Source organism: Juglans microcarpa x Juglans regia, chromosome 2D (assembly GCF_004785595.1).
Source record: "Juglans microcarpa x Juglans regia isolate MS1-56 chromosome 2D, Jm3101_v1.0, whole genome shotgun sequence".
NCBI lineage: Eukaryota > Viridiplantae > Streptophyta > Magnoliopsida > Fagales > Juglandaceae > Juglans > Juglans microcarpa x Juglans regia.
The window spans coordinates 8,512,116-8,529,177 of record NC_054596.1 but is presented as its reverse complement, the minus strand read 5'-3'; the positions used below and the strand labels follow the sequence as shown (position 1 = coordinate 8,529,177).

Genomic DNA, 17,062 nt, shown 5'->3' with positions numbered 1-17,062 from the left:
AATTTTAGTAAATAAGAAATCATGATCATTATTTGGACTTGGTGTTTGACTTTTATACTGCTAGCCGAGGTGGTCTTCCTGTATTTCATGCCAAAGGTTCCTGTCTTTTGTACAAGACGTTGTGCTGTCGCCTTTGATTAAGCATTGCCTTTTTTGATCACATCCTCGCAGCAGGTATGTGGGCACAGCCACTTCCTGCGCGCCTTTATCAGTGACAAGGGGTCGTGTCGCGCACACTATTGGGGACAAGTTGCCTTACTGTGGTTTCTACTCGTGTGTGTGTTAGGCTTTTGACGTCAGCGTCCCGTCATCCTATATTTGCTTCCTTATTGCCCAGGCTTTGGGCTCCTTCCCGCTGGGGCCCTGGGCCCCCTTACCCTTCATGCAACCCATGGGTCGTACATAAGGGGTAGATGTGGAGATTGGGCCACCTTAGCTAGGGTAGCTCATGGGTCGTGCATAAGGGGTAAATGTGTGAAGAGTCCTCAGTATAGACTCGGGCTAGCCTGAGAGGTAGGCCTGAGCAAAATTTCAAAAATCTGACTTTGCTTCTGACTTCGTTCTGGTTTCGCTCTAACTTCTATAAGTCAGAGTTTTTTTAACCAGAAAAGTCAGAGTCAGAGGTGGCGATATACCGACTCCGACTCCGATATTGTACATATTTTATAAAAATATATGCATGTTTTATATATTAATCAAATATATTTGATACATCTATAACTTATATAGTTAACTAAATTCAATAGTATACTAGTATGAGCAAATTATTATAAAATAATATGCTTATATTATAATATAAATAGATTAAATTCACTAATAATAGTTTAAAATATGTAAACACCATACTATTAACTATTACTATCGCATAACACTAATGTATAAACACTAATGTATAATAACAAGCAATACTAATTATATCATAACTAATGTATAATAACATTTAATAATAATGTATTGTGTATAAACACAAATATATAAATTTATAATAACATGTAATATTAATATATAATAACTAAAGTATAATAACTTGTACTAGTAATGTGTAATAATCCATATATAATAACATGTAATACTAATGTATAAGCATTAACATATAATAACATGTATAATAACAATTATTTGTACAATGATTTGTTTTTTCAATTTTAGTTATGATTTAATAAAACTGAAATTGAAAAAATATTAAAAAAAAAAAAGAAATATGGAAGTACAAATCCGATTTGTAAGAGCTCAAGATTGTCAAATTAAAATTTCAAATGAGCTAAAAAAAAAGTCTAAATCTAACTCTGTTTTGACAAGTTGGAGTCAGTATCAGAGGTAGGGTACTCCGGCTCTGACATTGTCGGTGCTCAACCCTACCGAGAGGGACACAAATTTTCCTCCCAATAGGGCCCAACCAGAATTTTATATTCTCCCCACTCTAATTATATTCATACACCATCGTTTATGATAGAAAATACCATGATTACAATAAGCTTTGAGTACAAAAACCAAAAATCAAACTTATAAGATTAACAATCTAAACGAAAACAATTATTACAACCAAGTCATTACAACATTGTGCAACAAAACTACTGTTGTCCCTAAAGAAGTTCAAACATCAAACACAATATGTAATAACTAATGAGTAATGAGTGTAAGTAGTGTGTGGATTCTGTGTTGCTTGGGAGGGAGACGTTCTGATCTTTAGTGAGTATGACTCATATGTTATTCGAGTTTTCACTTAGAACTTTGGCCACAAAAATATATTTCACAAAAATAAATTTACAAATTAACATAGTTTGATATAGTACGTCAGATTGTAAAATTATTTTTATTATAAGTTTACTATTTTGAGATATTTTTGTGATTGTAGCACATCTCCAAAATATACAACATATACAAGACTAAAAAACCAATCTGTATACAAACAACCCAAAACAGAATATGCTAAAAAAAAAAAAAATCATTTACCTCCTTCGTAATTGTGTTATGTTTCAGTAGCTCCTTTGGTTTTCGTAACCCAACTTATTTCATCTCAACATTCTAGCACCATTAACATAAATAATTTTTAATTTCAAATTTTTAAATTTTCAACTCTTGTAACTAATAATTATAATTTTTTCAAATTTTGACAAAACATAAAAGACAATTCAATTTTTTTAAATCTCAAAATAAAAATAATATTTTAATTTTATAATGTTTTAATTTGATTTTTTCTCTATTTTTCTCAAAATTTCATAAAACAACTTAACTCAAATAATTTAAGACTATTCACAAATTATCTTACTATTATTAACAGTTTTCTCATCTCATATCATTTGTGTAACTAATCGAATGATTAGTATCTTGAAATACCAGTTGCTCCCTTCTTTAAAAATAATAATAATAAATAGCGAACCCATTAACGTCTCTACACAGAATAGAGACTTGAATGTAGATGTAGAATAGGCAACATGATGTCTCCTTCCACACATCCCAGGGAGACAAGCTTTAAAAAAATTATTATGAGTAATGATATATATACAATTTTATTTATAATTTTTTATATAATTATATTTTAAAATGAAAGTGTTTATGTAAAGTGATGTGATTTTTATAAATTATTTTATAAAAATATCCTTAATTTAAAACATAATTATACAAAAAGTTATAAAAAATATAGCATGTGTATCATTTTCCTCCATTATTATTGTTGTTTCGAAAATGATAAAATTACTACTATTATACAACTTTTATATAATTATTTAATAAAATATGAACTTTTAAAACTATTTTGACTTTTGCTTTTAGATTTGATGTATTTAAAATTTAAAATTAAAAGATATTGTAAAATTCTGAAAATAATTGTAAATTAATCACAACTTTTTCAATTTTCACTTTTAAGCGAATGAATAGCAACACAAAAAGGTCCAAATTAATCAAGAAAATGGCATCTGCCGCCTCAAATGCCAAAACCAGCTCGAATAAAAACACAGTTATAAACTTATAACGTTGTCTCATCCTCATCTCCTCACAACCAAACTTTCCACTCCAACGGACCATCCGAGCCCTGAGACTATTTCGGGCCGCCCGCCAAACTCATGACCGGTCCCCGTAGCCCAGAATACTATGAACCCGAATCCCAGGCTCGAAAGCGAGCCACCGCGATGCGCCTCGTAGTGCCTCTACGGGGGGTAGTCCAAGGTAGCGGAGGTCTTATATTGGGCTCTCTCATCCCCTGCGCCCTCTTCTACTTCTTCCAGCTCTACGTTAAGCGGCACCGTTCTCCCAGGTCCGACTCGAACCCAACAACGCCGTCTCAGTCCTCGTCCAACCTCACTGAGCTCCCACGCTCATCCTCGCGGTCCAATTTATCATCCCGTGGGTCCATAGGACGCGTCCGAGTCTCTTCTAGGGCGAGCTCGATTGCGAGACCGAACGACTCGCCATATTATATCGGGTTGGATAAGGTTTCGGAGGACGCTTATGACAAGTTCGATAACCCCAATGGGATTATCCAACTTGGGTTGTCGGAAAACAGAGTGAGTTATTGTTTTGGTCGTTTAATTGTTTATTTTTGAATTCTTTCTCCTTTTATCTTTTGGTGGTTTGGTTTGGACTAACTTTGTTATTCTTTATTTTTTTGGGTGATTGTAATTTGTAGCTGTGTTTTGATTTGATTGAGAAATGGCTTTCGGAGAACTTGAAGGATTCAGTAATTGGAAGTGACGGCGGTTATTTGAGTATTAGTGGAATCGTAGCGTACCAACCGTTCGATGGATTAATGGGGTTGAAAGGGGTAAAATTTATTCCTTTATTCATTTCAAACAAGAAAAGGGAAGATTTTTCTTGTTTGGATTCGTAGCAACTGATGCTATATTGACTGCAGTTGTAAATGAGTGCGAGCTATTCAAGTGTTCTCTGTTAAGTGATGATTGGTACGAGAATTTAATTATAGCTGGGTTTTTTCTACACTTCATGGGCCATCTTCTATGGAAATCTTTGATTAGTTGGTAGTAAATTAGTTTCATAGAAGATCTAATTCTGGTGCCAAATCAGTTACGGTTAGTCTAAAGATGGTAGCATTTAGCTGTTATGAGCAGATGCAGGTCTATGTGTCCACCATCGATAATCTTTGGAATTTTTTTTCCCCTGTCGCAATGAGGCAAAAAGTTGGTTATTATACTTGTTCCCTGTATCTATTTCTAGCACTTGACTGGGTGTTATTCCCTTGTATACGTTCTGTGTACTTGAGGCTACACATTTGCTCATTAATGTCAATAATATTTTTTACTGAAAGAAAAAGGATATTAGGTTTGTATGTCTGATTGTAAACCCTTTACAATTTACAGTCAACATTTAGTCAAACAATGTTTGCACCTTTATTAGTTTTTTTTTTCTTTCTTCAGAGTGATTTCACTGATTTGCTTGAATATGTTCATCTTGAATTTATGCTACTGAATATATTCTTTTTTACTTGCAGATTTTATTACACTGGTTATCATTGCTAGTGTCTTGCTTAAATCTAAGATTAGTAGCTGTTTAAAACGATTGATAAGTAACCAATTTCTTTTGTAGGATTGCTCGTGGTACGGTTAATATACTTTTAATTAATCATATGGATTCTCTTTTAGATAATTATGTTTTATCTCGTACATCATTCACATACAGAAAAACAAAAAAAATTGTGATTTCTGGATTTAACAGAAATTGCCAAAAAAATAAAATAAATAATGGAGGTCACTTCCTTTTTTTTTTTTTTTTATGTTCATTATTTTTTATAACCAAAGAACGAAAAAATGTAAGGCTAGCCTAATGACTCTGGTGAATACTGTACAAAAGTGATCAGCCAATTTTGTAATCAGAAATCACATTTAGTTCGTGGTATTTCTATATTTATTACTGCTAATATGAATTATCCTTTTGGTGCTTTAGGCAATGGCAGGTTTCATGTCTCAGGTAATGGGAGGAGCAGTCTCATTTGACCCATCACAGATGGTGTTGACCTGTGGTGCCACTCCTGCTCTTGAGATGCTATGCTTCTGCTTAGCAGACCCAGGAAATGCATTTCTTGTACCCACACCTTATTATCCTGGGTAATGCTATGACATTCATTAAAAGTTGATATCTATGGATAAAACCATTTTTTTATCAATTAAGAAACCAACCTACCACCCAACCCCCCCCCCCCCCCCCACCAATTTTCTATACTCAAATGTACTGGGGAAGCTAATTAAGAAATGATCTACAGTTTTGACAGGGATATGAGATGGCGCACTGGAGTGGAACTAATACCAGTTCACTGTCGCAGAACTGACAACTTTATTATAAGTATCAGCGCTCTTGATCAAGCATTTAATCAAGCAAGAAAACGTGGAGTAAAAGTTTGTGGGATTCTCATCTCTAATCCTGCAAATCCAGTTGGCAATTTGCTACCTCGAGAAACACTTGACAGTCTTTTAGACTTTTCGCAAGAGAAGAACATCCATATTATAGCTGATGAAATATTTGCGGGGTCTATGCATGGAACCGAGGAATTTGTAAGCATGGCTGAAGCTCTTGATTCGAAAGATATTGACAAAACTAGAATTCATATAGTATATGGTCTATCGAAAGATCTCTCTCTTCCCGGATTTAGAGTTGGGGCGATCTATTCCTTTAATGACAGTGTTTTGGTTGCTGCTAAAAGATTAACAAGGTTTTCTTCAATTTCTGCTCCAACCCAGCGGCTGCTAACTTCAATGCTCTTAGATACCAGATTCACTCAGACATATATTGAGACCAACAAAAAGAGGATATGTAAAATGCATGATTTATTTGTGGCAGGTTTGAAACAATTAGGAATTGAGTGTGCACTGAGTAGTGCTGGTTTATATTGTTGGGTTGATATGAGTGGATTAATTCCCTCTTATAGTGAGAAAGGGGAACTTGATTTATGGGAAAAGCTGTTGAATATTGCTAAGATCAATGTGACTCCGGGGTCTGCTTGTCACTGCATAGAACCGGGATGGTTCCGATGTTGTTTTACTTCTTTATCTAAAGAGGATATTCCTATAGTTATAGAACGGATCCGGAAAGTTGCTGAAAGTTGCAAATCTTCAAGTTGAAATACCGTGGTAGAAACAGCTAATTCAGTAGTTTTCACATTGACACCTTACAAAAATTTATCAGGAATATGAGTTCAGCTGTCTTTGAGTTATCATAGATTGAAAATTCAATACATCGCAGATTTAGTAAATTGTTTTGCACTGTCAAGTCCCAGAAATGAGAATTATATTGATTTGGAAGAGAAACTGAAGGGAAGGAACTGAATGCAGAAATGTTGGACCACAAAGTAGGTAGAAGTTTTCTATATCAGTTTCAATATCGGCAAGCGCTTCCTCTTCCTATACAGTGCTTCGATCATCTTGCTGCCAGATTTGAAAATGAAGCATCCGAAAGCGCCTTTCTTTGTCAATTCCTGTCATAGTTCCATTCAGGCAAGAGTAAAAGTTGTTTTCGCATTCCTTGTTCAAATAGGGGTAGATAACATTTGCTTCTCTCTCTTTTTGGGTTGGAAGGAATTGACTACTTTTTTTGTAAAATTTTTTTTTTTTTTTTTTTTTTTGTTTTTGTTTTTTGTCTTGGTTAAACGTACTTACCAAATGTTATTCTATGGTAGGCTAATGCCTAGATTAATGATAAGCAAAATTGAAGCAAGAGATCGAGTTTTACCTTTGATAGATTCTGGTTTCTCATTTGAATAGCCTTTCTCCGGTAACTTCTCCTTTGGCTCATCATTATAAGCTCTCCAAGCGTAGGGGGGCTCCTTACCACGACACTGCTATTGCTTTCAAGATCGCAGGGTTTACTTTTTGGTTCCAGTGAAGTCTTGCAATCCTTTTCTCCTACCTTCTCGAGAAAGCCAGAACTGGGTGGAAAGAGTGGAAACAGGTGTTCCAAGAAGGAAGCCCCTACAAGGCTTGAAGTGCCAGTTACATAGCTGCTTGTACTACTGTCTGTTTCAGAAGGTGGTGAGGAAGGGGTTTCCAGCTGGCCACTCTTATCTTCCTCTGCTGATATTTTCTCCACTGGAATAGCAGTAGAAATTGCTGTTAATGGTACAAGGCAATTTGCTAGGAGAGAGGGAGCCGAGCTGCATGAACCTTCTGTTTCAAAACTGAATGTTTCGATGTCTGATTCAAAAAAACCTTCTTCATCTCCCTCGCCTCCATAATTCCCACTTTTATTGTAATAATTGCTGTCATTGTCATTGTAGTGGCAAGCATAAGCTAACAGCAATGGAGGGCTGCTGAGCCTTGCTGGTGGCACCAATTCTTGCGGTGGTGACTGTGAAAAGGAGGGCAGCGGCGTTCCTGGCTTTTCCTCCCACAAGAAGGGAACCGAGACAAGAAGTTTGACGGGAGGTTTTGGAGCAGGCCGAATAACCAAAGAAGTACCTGGCTTCCAGTCCTTTTTGGGTATTCCTGGCCTTTCTTCCCAAAGAAATGGGACTGAAGGTGGTTGCCTAGCCTGCTTCCTGTTTGAGTTTCCATTGAATTCTTTCTCTGCCATTTTGGAATGGACTCTGTAGCTGAAGATATTCTCCACCTGTTTTCTCTCTCTCTATATATAATGGGAGTGTCAGCTACTAACTACAAATGCTAACTGCACCATTTTAGTGCTTGAAGAGAATTAGTTCATGCTAACTACTGCTCTATCTTTGTGCGTGAAGAGGTTAGGTCACCTGCATTTTTCTCTCTGAGTCAGTAGTTACAACGCGAGAGACCTGGTCCAATACAATAAAACCCCCTGGATATCATCAACTTGATCTTTGGGATTGGAGTTTGCTGTTTTCTGTCCAGTAATATTATAGTTACGTTTTTTATTTTTATTTTTCTAGATATTAAAGCGCCTATGTATCCTCCTCTGATTCCCATATTTCTTTGGTTATATCCTCTCGTGGGTTAGTTCGGTGAACACTCTCCTAAAACAACCAAGGCATTATTATAATAATAGCTTTATGTTTCCAAATGCATGCAAAATTGTTAAGGTGTTTCATTAAATATTAATTTGGATGAGATTTGGACAGTTTCAGACCATGTCATTGCAAGCAGGCAAAAGACATGAAAAAACAATACAATCGAATTCAGCAACAGCAAATGAACACCATATAAAATTTATACAACCAACTTACAAAGAAAATACTAACAAACACCTAATAAATGAAACCTCAACCGATGTATGTCGAAGCGATACCAATCATATCCAATTCAATTGATAATAAGATGGAACATGCAGGAAGTAAGATCTCTACGTCACGTTGTCAAGTGGGTTTGCTCTGGGACTTTGGGCGTCAAGTCTAGACGGAGCGTTTTTAATTATGTAACAAGCAAGTCACGAACCGTTTACATACATGTATACATTATATATGAATAGACTTTTCTTAAAGTTTTTGACCGGATTTAGAGTGAGAAAGAGAGACATACTATGAAATGGGTCCATAATATTCATTGAGCATTTAATATTGTCTAAAAAAACTACTGGACAACTATAAATATTGTGAGATCCACTTCACGTCTCTCCTGTTCTTAGGGCTGAGCACCGACTGTTTCGGAGTCAGAGGGCCCAACCTCCGACTTCGACTCTGACTTTGTCGGAGGTCGAATCTGACCTTCGACTCCGATATGTACAGAATCCGCTCCAACTCCGACTCCGACTCCAACTTGTCGGAGCGGAGTCAGATTTTTTGATTTTTTTTTTTTTTTTATCTTTTTTAACTTCATATTTGACCCACTTTTTTTAAAAAAAAAAAAATTATAGGCTTTCAAATTTCAATTTTCTCAACATTGCAATCTAAACTAATTAAACTTTTGATTATAACAAAAAATACAACTAAATAAAACAAGTAACATACTAACTTTTGATTAAACTTTTGCTATAGTGATTTTAATTTAGTATAACTATATAATAGTATTAGTATAAATATTATACTAACTATATCACTAATAGTATTAGTATACTAACACTAGTATATCACTATAGTTAATAGTACCCTATAGTAATATAACTATATTAGTATTAGTTATAGTGATTTAAATTTTAGTATAACTATATTAGTATAAGTTATAGTGATTTAGTATAATTATAATACTATAAGTTATAACTATAGTCTATATTAGTATTAGTATTAGTTATAGTGATTAGCATAATTATATATTAGTATTTGCTATAGTGATTTTAATTTAGTATAACTATATTATAGTATTAGTATAAATATTATACTAACTATATCACTGATTGTATTAGTACACTAATGTCTAAAACTAGTATATCACTATAGTTAATAGTATCATATAGTAATATAGTATTAGTAATTAATACTATAGTGATTTATATAGTAATTTATATATAGGCTTAAAGTGGTTTACTAATTTATATATAGTAATTAATACTATTAGTAATTTATATGAATAATACTTTAGTTATTATACATTAGTATTATATGTTATTATAAATTTATAGATTAGTGTTTACCATTAGTATTACAATATTGCATGTTGATGTTATTATGCATCTTAGTGTTTATAGTATATTATATATACATTAGTATTACATGCTATTTTATTTATACATTAGTAATTTAGTGTTACATGGTAGTAATATAGTAAATTTGTAATAGTATGATATTTACATATAATCATATACTAAACTATTATTAGTCAATTTAGTCTATATATTATAGTATAAATATATCATTTAACTAGTATATTATTGAGTTTAACTAACTATAGAAGATATAGTTGTATAAAATTTAAATAATTAATATATAGAAAAACACATCTTTTTATAAAATATGTGTAAAATCGGAGGCGGAGGCGGAGTCGGAGAGCACGTCGAAGGCGGAGGCGGAGTTGGAGGGTCTGAGTCAGATCGGAGCGGAGCTGGAGTCAGTTCATCAATGACTCCGACTCCGACTTCCAAAAGGAAAAAAACCTCCAACTCTGACTCCGACAAGTCGGAGTCGGAGCGGAGCGGAGCCGGTGCGGAGTCTGATTCGGAGTCAGATTGTCGGATTTTTGCTCAGCGGCTATTCTAGATGTTCTAAATCTTTTGTTAGGTGGACCAAACTCATACAACATTGTCTACTATGGATTCCTATTACGAGACATCTCTTTTATTCTCGCTCCTTATTTTTTTTTTTATCAAAAATTTTATGTACAGTTATTTTTGGTACTCTTTTGTACACTTCACTAATATGATTGACTGCGTCACTTTTTTTTAATATAAAATAACTACTTTAACCAATCACATCAATGAAGTGCACAAGGAGTATGCAAAAGTGACTATATATAACAGAACTCATTTTTTATTCTTTTATTTTTCCACGTTTGTAAGAATTTTTTTTTTCTTTTTTTTTTTTTTAATTTATTTTTCCTTTGGGGGGTTGGGTTTGTCTGCAGTTTTAAATTTATGTGGCGTGCGGTGCTGTGATAATGTCATTCCACAGGAACATGGCAACCCTTTCCAACTCAATTTCATTCCATATTATTAATGTATGTGGAGGTCTATATATTCATATATTTTGCTCCGAATTGGGATGGCATTGATGTGATTGTTGTTTTTTCATGTACTTTCTAAAGTGAAACGTAAAAATCCCATATATTAGTTAGTTTTGCATGTAATTATCTAAGGGCTGTGCAAGAGAACCTTCTATCGCCGAAGGGTAAATAATCTACTTGAATTTAATCGTTCAGATACAGAGAACTAAATCAGAAGAATAGAATGACATGGTAGGTTTTTGATACATCTGAAATGCTGCACCAATCATTAACACAACACTAGAAAAATACATGATGACAAGAGCTCCACAATACAAGCCTGATCATATTAGAAGTCCTACCTAACGTCTAATTAGAAGGTAGAATTATGGGGGTTAAAACGAACACCATATTGAATCCTAGTTTGTCCTTAAGTAGATAGCCCATGAAGTTTATATATCTGTCAAACAAATTTGGGTGAGCCTAATCCTCGTAGTGTCTACAGATAACAGGCAAGACAATCCGCACACAAGGAGGGGGTTAAAACAAACACCATATTGAATCCTAGTTTGTCCTTAAGTAGATAGCCCATGAAGTTTATATATCTGTCAAACAAATTTGGGTGAGCCTAATCCTCGTAGTGTCTACAGATAACAGGCAAGACAACCCGCACACAAGGAGTGAACATGATCAACAAGAAACCTCACACTTCATTTGGCTGGCGCCTTTAGATTCTTCTTCAGGCATAGAGGTCTTAATGTCGGCAGCCAAGCTCCTAAAGCCCTGAATCGGGTTAAGACAAGCTGAACTGTCGCCATGCAAGGGTGTGAAAGATTTCAAAATGGCTTTTTCTCCCCCATAGACTCCTTTTGTTTCTTCAACACGGAGAGGATTGGGAAGGGCAGGGATCACAGTTGATATAGGTTCAATTCTCTGCTTCTTGGGCTTCTGTTCTTGCTGGTGTCCTGGTAGAAAACTGCCCACAACAACCTGATACATTCAATTGGTAAAGAATAATTATACAACTATTCAAATGGTTAATGGGGATGACAAAAGAAAACATATTATACACGCCCACTAGTATGCATAGGCATGCACGCATGAATGAAGAATTTATGTAGTGTCAGTGTCATATGGGCATATCTGCTGAGCATTACTATGCAAGATCGCAGTGTTATCTACAGTGGTAGCTCGTTATTACCCATCTACGTGACTTATTTCATATTTGAAAAACTTATAATACATTCTCATTTTAAACATATCAAAGTACCATGATTAGCATTTGAAGGTTAAAATTTCAACAACTGCTTAATGACCTTTAATCTTCTGTCCCTTTCTTCTTCATTTCTCTTCTAAAACAAATTATTGTACCTGCACAGGACCAGCAGCCACTAAGAGACCAGCAAGTCCTCCACCCATCACTCGACCATCTGGTCCAGCCAAAGAGACACTCATCCCACCAGATCGGCTTTTTGTTCCTCCATTCTCGGTAGGCATAAATGATCCAGACAAGGAAAGTATCTCAAAACGACCCTGTAAAAACAACCAAGAAAGCTTAATGGTTAATGCGATGATGTGTGAAAAGGATAATGATACTACAACCACCAAGCCAGCTATTGTGGACCATTTTGTTCTGTAACTTCTTAACCCACTAATCCTGTCCCCATCACATGTGAACATTTGAACCCCAACTTCAAAAGAATAAATTGCGTAACCACTAGGACATAAGGCTACTAATAAGTTAGCCATATTGAAGAGTAAAACAAGGATCAGCAATAATTGCTCCACAGGGGAGTACATCAACCTTTAGATTGACAAAGAACTCAGATTGCATAGTTGAGATAGCAACAGCATAGGCATAAGGGAAGTATACAAGCCTTTCAAATAAAGAATTACTCAAAGTGATGCTTGTCCTTGTTATCGCTATCAATTATCATATAAATAGAACATAATTACATAAATACCTTCCATGTTTAGTCAGGTCAACATATGCTTATATAGAAAATTATGCATTAAAAAAAAGTTGTATCCTAACCGATGAAAAGAAAAGCTTCAAGGCACTCAACAAGTTCATTTTCTGAAAGATATTATTCAAACTCAACATTGATGAGCAGCAGCAGAAAGTAATATAAAAGAATGGTGATGGTGGAGATTAGTTTTTTGAGCTGCAGCTAAAGAAAATGTTTGAGAGAGAGATGTCTTCAGTTTTGGAAAAGAAGGGAAGGGATAAGGTTGTAACAGTCAGCTCTAGAATTTCAATTAACTTGCTACGCAGCATTGCCCCCCAACAATGTGTAATTTGAATCCAACTTCTAGGAATTCTAGGGAGAAAATAAGTGCATGCTAAAAATACATCTCTGAAAACAAGCCACCATATTCTTGTATTTTTCAGTACAAAGAACACACATCTGGTGGCACATAAATTACACATGGCGCACAAATGATACATCCAGTTTGGATTCGAGTGTCAAACAGTATGACAGTCATACCCAGTCGGCTTATATGTTCAATAATTTGATGCTCATGCACATTAATAAAAAAAAAAGGACGACCTTTTATGCATAGGACACACCTCATATGTTAAAGTACCCCCTGAAGAAGCAGGTTGACGAAGTGTAACATTTGAAATTGTACCATTTGCAGAAAGAATGCATATGGCCCGGGATCCTTGTTGAGAGAAGGACATAACCTTCATTGTAACATCCTGTAACAACCAGAAGGAATACCATAGTGAAGAGAAGTACAAGATAAACTAAATACTAAATATTTGGAAAGGAACTGATGAAGTCACCGTGTAAAAAATATTTCAAAAAAGTGATTTTCAATCAGCTTTCTGCTTGGGTTCATGTGTTGAAAAAGAAAAAAGACTTCCCAAGCCCAAAACATTGGCTAGAAACACAGTCCAAAGAAACTCTGATACTGAAATGTATAATTGAATATTAGAAATTTGCTGACCAAGTTTCATTTCACACATATTTGTCTGGACATACCTCGCCAGCATTAACTGTGAGCACATGGGGAGTAAAATTTGCACCAACGGAGTATGCAATTCTCTCACCTACAATACAAATTTATGAAAAAATCGATAAAACCAAAATGGAACTCTCACTTTACTCGTAGAACATGGTTAGTAGCTCCTAAAAAGGGGGTTGTTATTCAAACATAAACAAAAATTACAAAATAGCATGCCGACAAAATTGCTTTTCAATGTTCATTTCCAACTTGATTAAGAAACAAATGTATTTCTCGTTAAGTTATTTTATTGATGAAGCCGGCAAAATGATAGGGTCACAATATAAGAGGTCTAATGAATGGAACAGTGTATGAAGATATAAGGTAAGCAAGAAGAAAATGCTGCAGTAACAAATGAGAAGACCAACTAAAAATAAGCTTAGAACCCAAAAAAAAAAAAAAAAAAAAAAGGGAAAAATACAGATTTAATACAAAGCCGACCAGGAACTTTTGTGTGAGTGCTCAACTTGAATTGGTCAAGATCCAATGTGAAGTATACTTTGTACTTTCTTTCCTAATCATCCAGATGGCTATGGTTGGTACTTCTATATGTTGTGAATGAACAAGATTTTGACTTTGACCATCATTGGTCAATGATTTTTTAACCCCATACGAGCGACCTTTATGATAGCTTGTATAAAGAGTCTGATCCAGATAAAATGTGCATTAGTTATATCCTGATCTTAGAAGAAGTATAAAATTGTTTGATTGATTTTTTGGGGTAAACTGGTCATTATACACAAAGCAGTCTCTATTTCAATAGGTTATGACTTTCAAATCAATTTACGTTTAAATTTAAGTTTGTATTTTAAGTTAAATCTTTTTAGAAAATTAATTACAGAATGCACTGACATTCAATTCGGTAAGTACTAGACCAGAAATTTATACCAATCGTTTACAATTTGAATTACAACCTAATCGTTGAAGAATGGTGGTAAACTTCATAAAAAGTTAAAAGTTGCCCTTATGTATCACAATTTTTCAAGAATAGGGCTTGGTTTGGATGCTAAGATACCATGTAAATAGTAGTGAAATAGTTATTGAATAGTAATGAAATAATTTATGAATAATAGTAAACTATTTTTAAATAGCAGTGAAAGAGCCTGAAAATATCTGAATGACCCAGTCTCTTCCATTCAGCAAATTTTCCGGAATTCACCTATTGCACAACCTGGCAGCTTCAATCATTCTCACCTATGTTATCTTCCCTCAGAAAGGCAAGAACTGTAACATTCGAGCCAGACGAGAAACATTCCCTTGTTTTACGGTATCCCCAACAGAACCCTTTTTCTTACAACTACCATTAAATTCCAGATCTGAAGGGGAATCCAAGACGAGGGTCCCCTCCACACTCCAAACCCAAACAGATCCTCTTAAATTCTACTACAGAACTCCAATCCGATCCAAAGTAGTCAATCGTACCCCACAAAACCAAACCACTAGCGACTGGCTCTGAATTTTCACATGATCAACACTGTTATTAACAACTTTCTTACAGAATTTCATACAGCTATGCCTCATCCCGACCAACTACGAAGCAACCTTATGGACATATCATGATCTTAAATGTAACAGTAAAAAAATAAAAAAAAGAAGTCAAAATTTACCAAAGTTCAAATTTTTAACACCCTAAAAGAATTCAAATAGAGATAAAACATGGACCATTAATTACCTGAGCTTCCATACTCGTACTTATGTGACTTCTTGACTGATTCCGTGGGCCGCCCCCTACAAGTACCTCTTTTCCAAGCTGAGAACTCACCGGTAAGTGGTATCGAGGACGAAATCGGCATCGGAGACAGTGCCAGAGTACCGGTCCCATCAGCACCATACTTCCTAGGCCTGCCCCTCTTCTTCTTCATTCCTGTACCAGGCGAGACAGCCATAGCCGTAGCAGTAGCTGCCATTGTGGGACCCCCGCCTAATTGGGTCGGGATTTCAGTCTTTGGATCTATACGGTAGCTCTCTGGAGCCTCATCAACTCTCACGGTAACCCCAGAACCAGAGCTCTCTTTCTCCTCCATAGATATACAGAAGTAAATGGCAGAAACAAAAACCCAAAACTTTCCAAAAACTTCACAGCCCTTAGAACCCTAAACAAACTGAAGCCAACCCGCTACAGATACAAGCTTCCCTAAATAAAACACCCGGAAATGTGAAAACGATTGCAAAAACGTTGAATTTTGTTAATCTTTTCCGAAAACCTTCCCAAAAACCTAAAACCCTAATTGGAGTGCTTAATATCAAAAGCCCAAAACTACAATTCCTGCAAATGGGTTTGCTCCGAGTCACAGACAAAGCTCTGTGGCTTAATTCTCCGCCATTGCAGAGAATGCAGAGGAATTCAATGGGGGCACCGAATTTCACCAAAAATTGCAAGAATTACAGGGAAAAAATCATAAATTTTAGGAACAAAAATTATTGAAAAGTGATAGCAGAATTAGTTTGAAGGAAAAGGAGGAGAAATAAATAAAGTGGAAAATGAAAAAATAAAAATAAAAAAATCATATAGGTAATTTAATATTGAGAATTTAGTTAATAATTAATATTTTAGTTGCAAAATTCAAAGTATTAATTTTGGTTAAGAAAATGGTTCACGTCCGTCTTGGAAATTTAATAAAACCGGTTATTTAATAAATATACACAGTAAATTCGAATAAAAAAATAATTTAATTTGGGAAAAGAAAAATTTTTTTTTTTAATTTTAAATTGACATTTATTTATTTAAAGCTGAAAAAATAAATATTTAAAGCTGTAAAGCTAACGTTAGAGCCATTTGCATTTCTCCACCTACTGACAACTCTTTGTCTTTTCGTTAAATTAAAGTTTGACCCAATTTAACTTCAACCAAATACCCTCGCTTTTGAACAAATCTACTGCTAAAGCCACAATAATTGCATCTCTTCCTTTTATTATTTTTTGAATTTAAGATTTTTAAATTTATACTGTTCCTTTCTCTATAGTCACAGATAGATGGCCTGTATATTGTCTATGCAAGAGGATTATCACCTACCTTAACCCACCACTCTATTTTAAATATATAAATAAATAAGATATTAATTAGGGTCCCAAAATTCCTTGTACTACTTGATGGAATGGATTTATAGACCTTGCGATCGAGTAATACTACTCATCATTCCATGATGTGACATTAGATGATTAAAAATTATTTATTATATTTCACTTGTAAACCTATCATCTAATGCAACACATCATGAGATGATAATGAATAGATTTACTCGAGCAGAAAATGATTATAGTAGAATAATCCATTTCAAAAGAAGTAACAGAATTTGCTTAATATATTTACACACGTCTATAATTTGCAAAGTGTAAGAAAAAGAAAGAGAATGTAAAGGTTTTCTTCTCATACCACTTGAGCAAAGATGAGTTTTCCAAGTTATTCATTCTCCAGATAAGAAGTTAATATGTTTAAATTCTTCCCTCTGAAAGACACAATAAAAAATCAGGAAGTCAATTCTGGACAAACCCGTTCATTGTTTAAACAACAGGAACAAGTCCCCAAATGATCTAATCCTTCAAAAGTGTTCTCACACAAGATCACTCCA

The 17,062-nt window shown here is 34.7% G+C and overlaps 3 protein-coding genes across 3 annotated transcripts; 1 reads left to right on the top strand and 2 right to left on the bottom strand.

Moving 5' to 3' along the window:
- Positions 1-2,943: 2,943 nt before the first annotated feature.
- On the top strand, positions 2,944-6,683 carry LOC121248294 (probable aminotransferase ACS12). Its single transcript, XM_041146713.1, has 4 exons — positions 2,944-3,503; positions 3,626-3,760; positions 4,897-5,057; positions 5,213-6,683. The coding sequence occupies exons 1-4, from the start codon at positions 3,063-3,065 to the stop codon at positions 6,066-6,068; spliced, it is 1,593 nt and encodes a 530-aa protein (XP_041002647.1). The 5' UTR covers positions 2,944-3,062; the 3' UTR covers positions 6,069-6,683.
- On the bottom strand, positions 6,289-7,610 carry LOC121248344. The gene is made up of 2 exons (XM_041146791.1): positions 6,676-7,610; positions 6,289-6,421 (listed from the first exon to the last, which is right to left on the bottom strand). The coding sequence occupies exons 1-2, from the start codon at positions 7,513-7,515 to the stop codon at positions 6,311-6,313; spliced, it is 951 nt and encodes a 316-aa protein (XP_041002725.1). The 5' UTR covers positions 7,516-7,610; the 3' UTR covers positions 6,289-6,310.
- Positions 7,611-10,770: 3,160 nt separating this feature from the next.
- LOC121248339 (AT-hook motif nuclear-localized protein 6-like) lies at positions 10,771-16,002 on the bottom strand. The gene is made up of 6 exons (XM_041146787.1): positions 15,166-16,002; positions 13,472-13,539; positions 13,054-13,185; positions 11,853-12,014; positions 11,110-11,471; positions 10,771-10,964 (listed from the first exon to the last, which is right to left on the bottom strand). Exons 1-5 carry the CDS (start codon positions 15,515-15,517, stop codon positions 11,172-11,174), a joined length of 1,014 nt encoding a protein of 337 aa, XP_041002721.1. The 5' UTR covers positions 15,518-16,002; the 3' UTR covers positions 10,771-10,964; positions 11,110-11,171.
- Between the last annotated feature and the right edge of the window lie 1,060 nt (positions 16,003-17,062).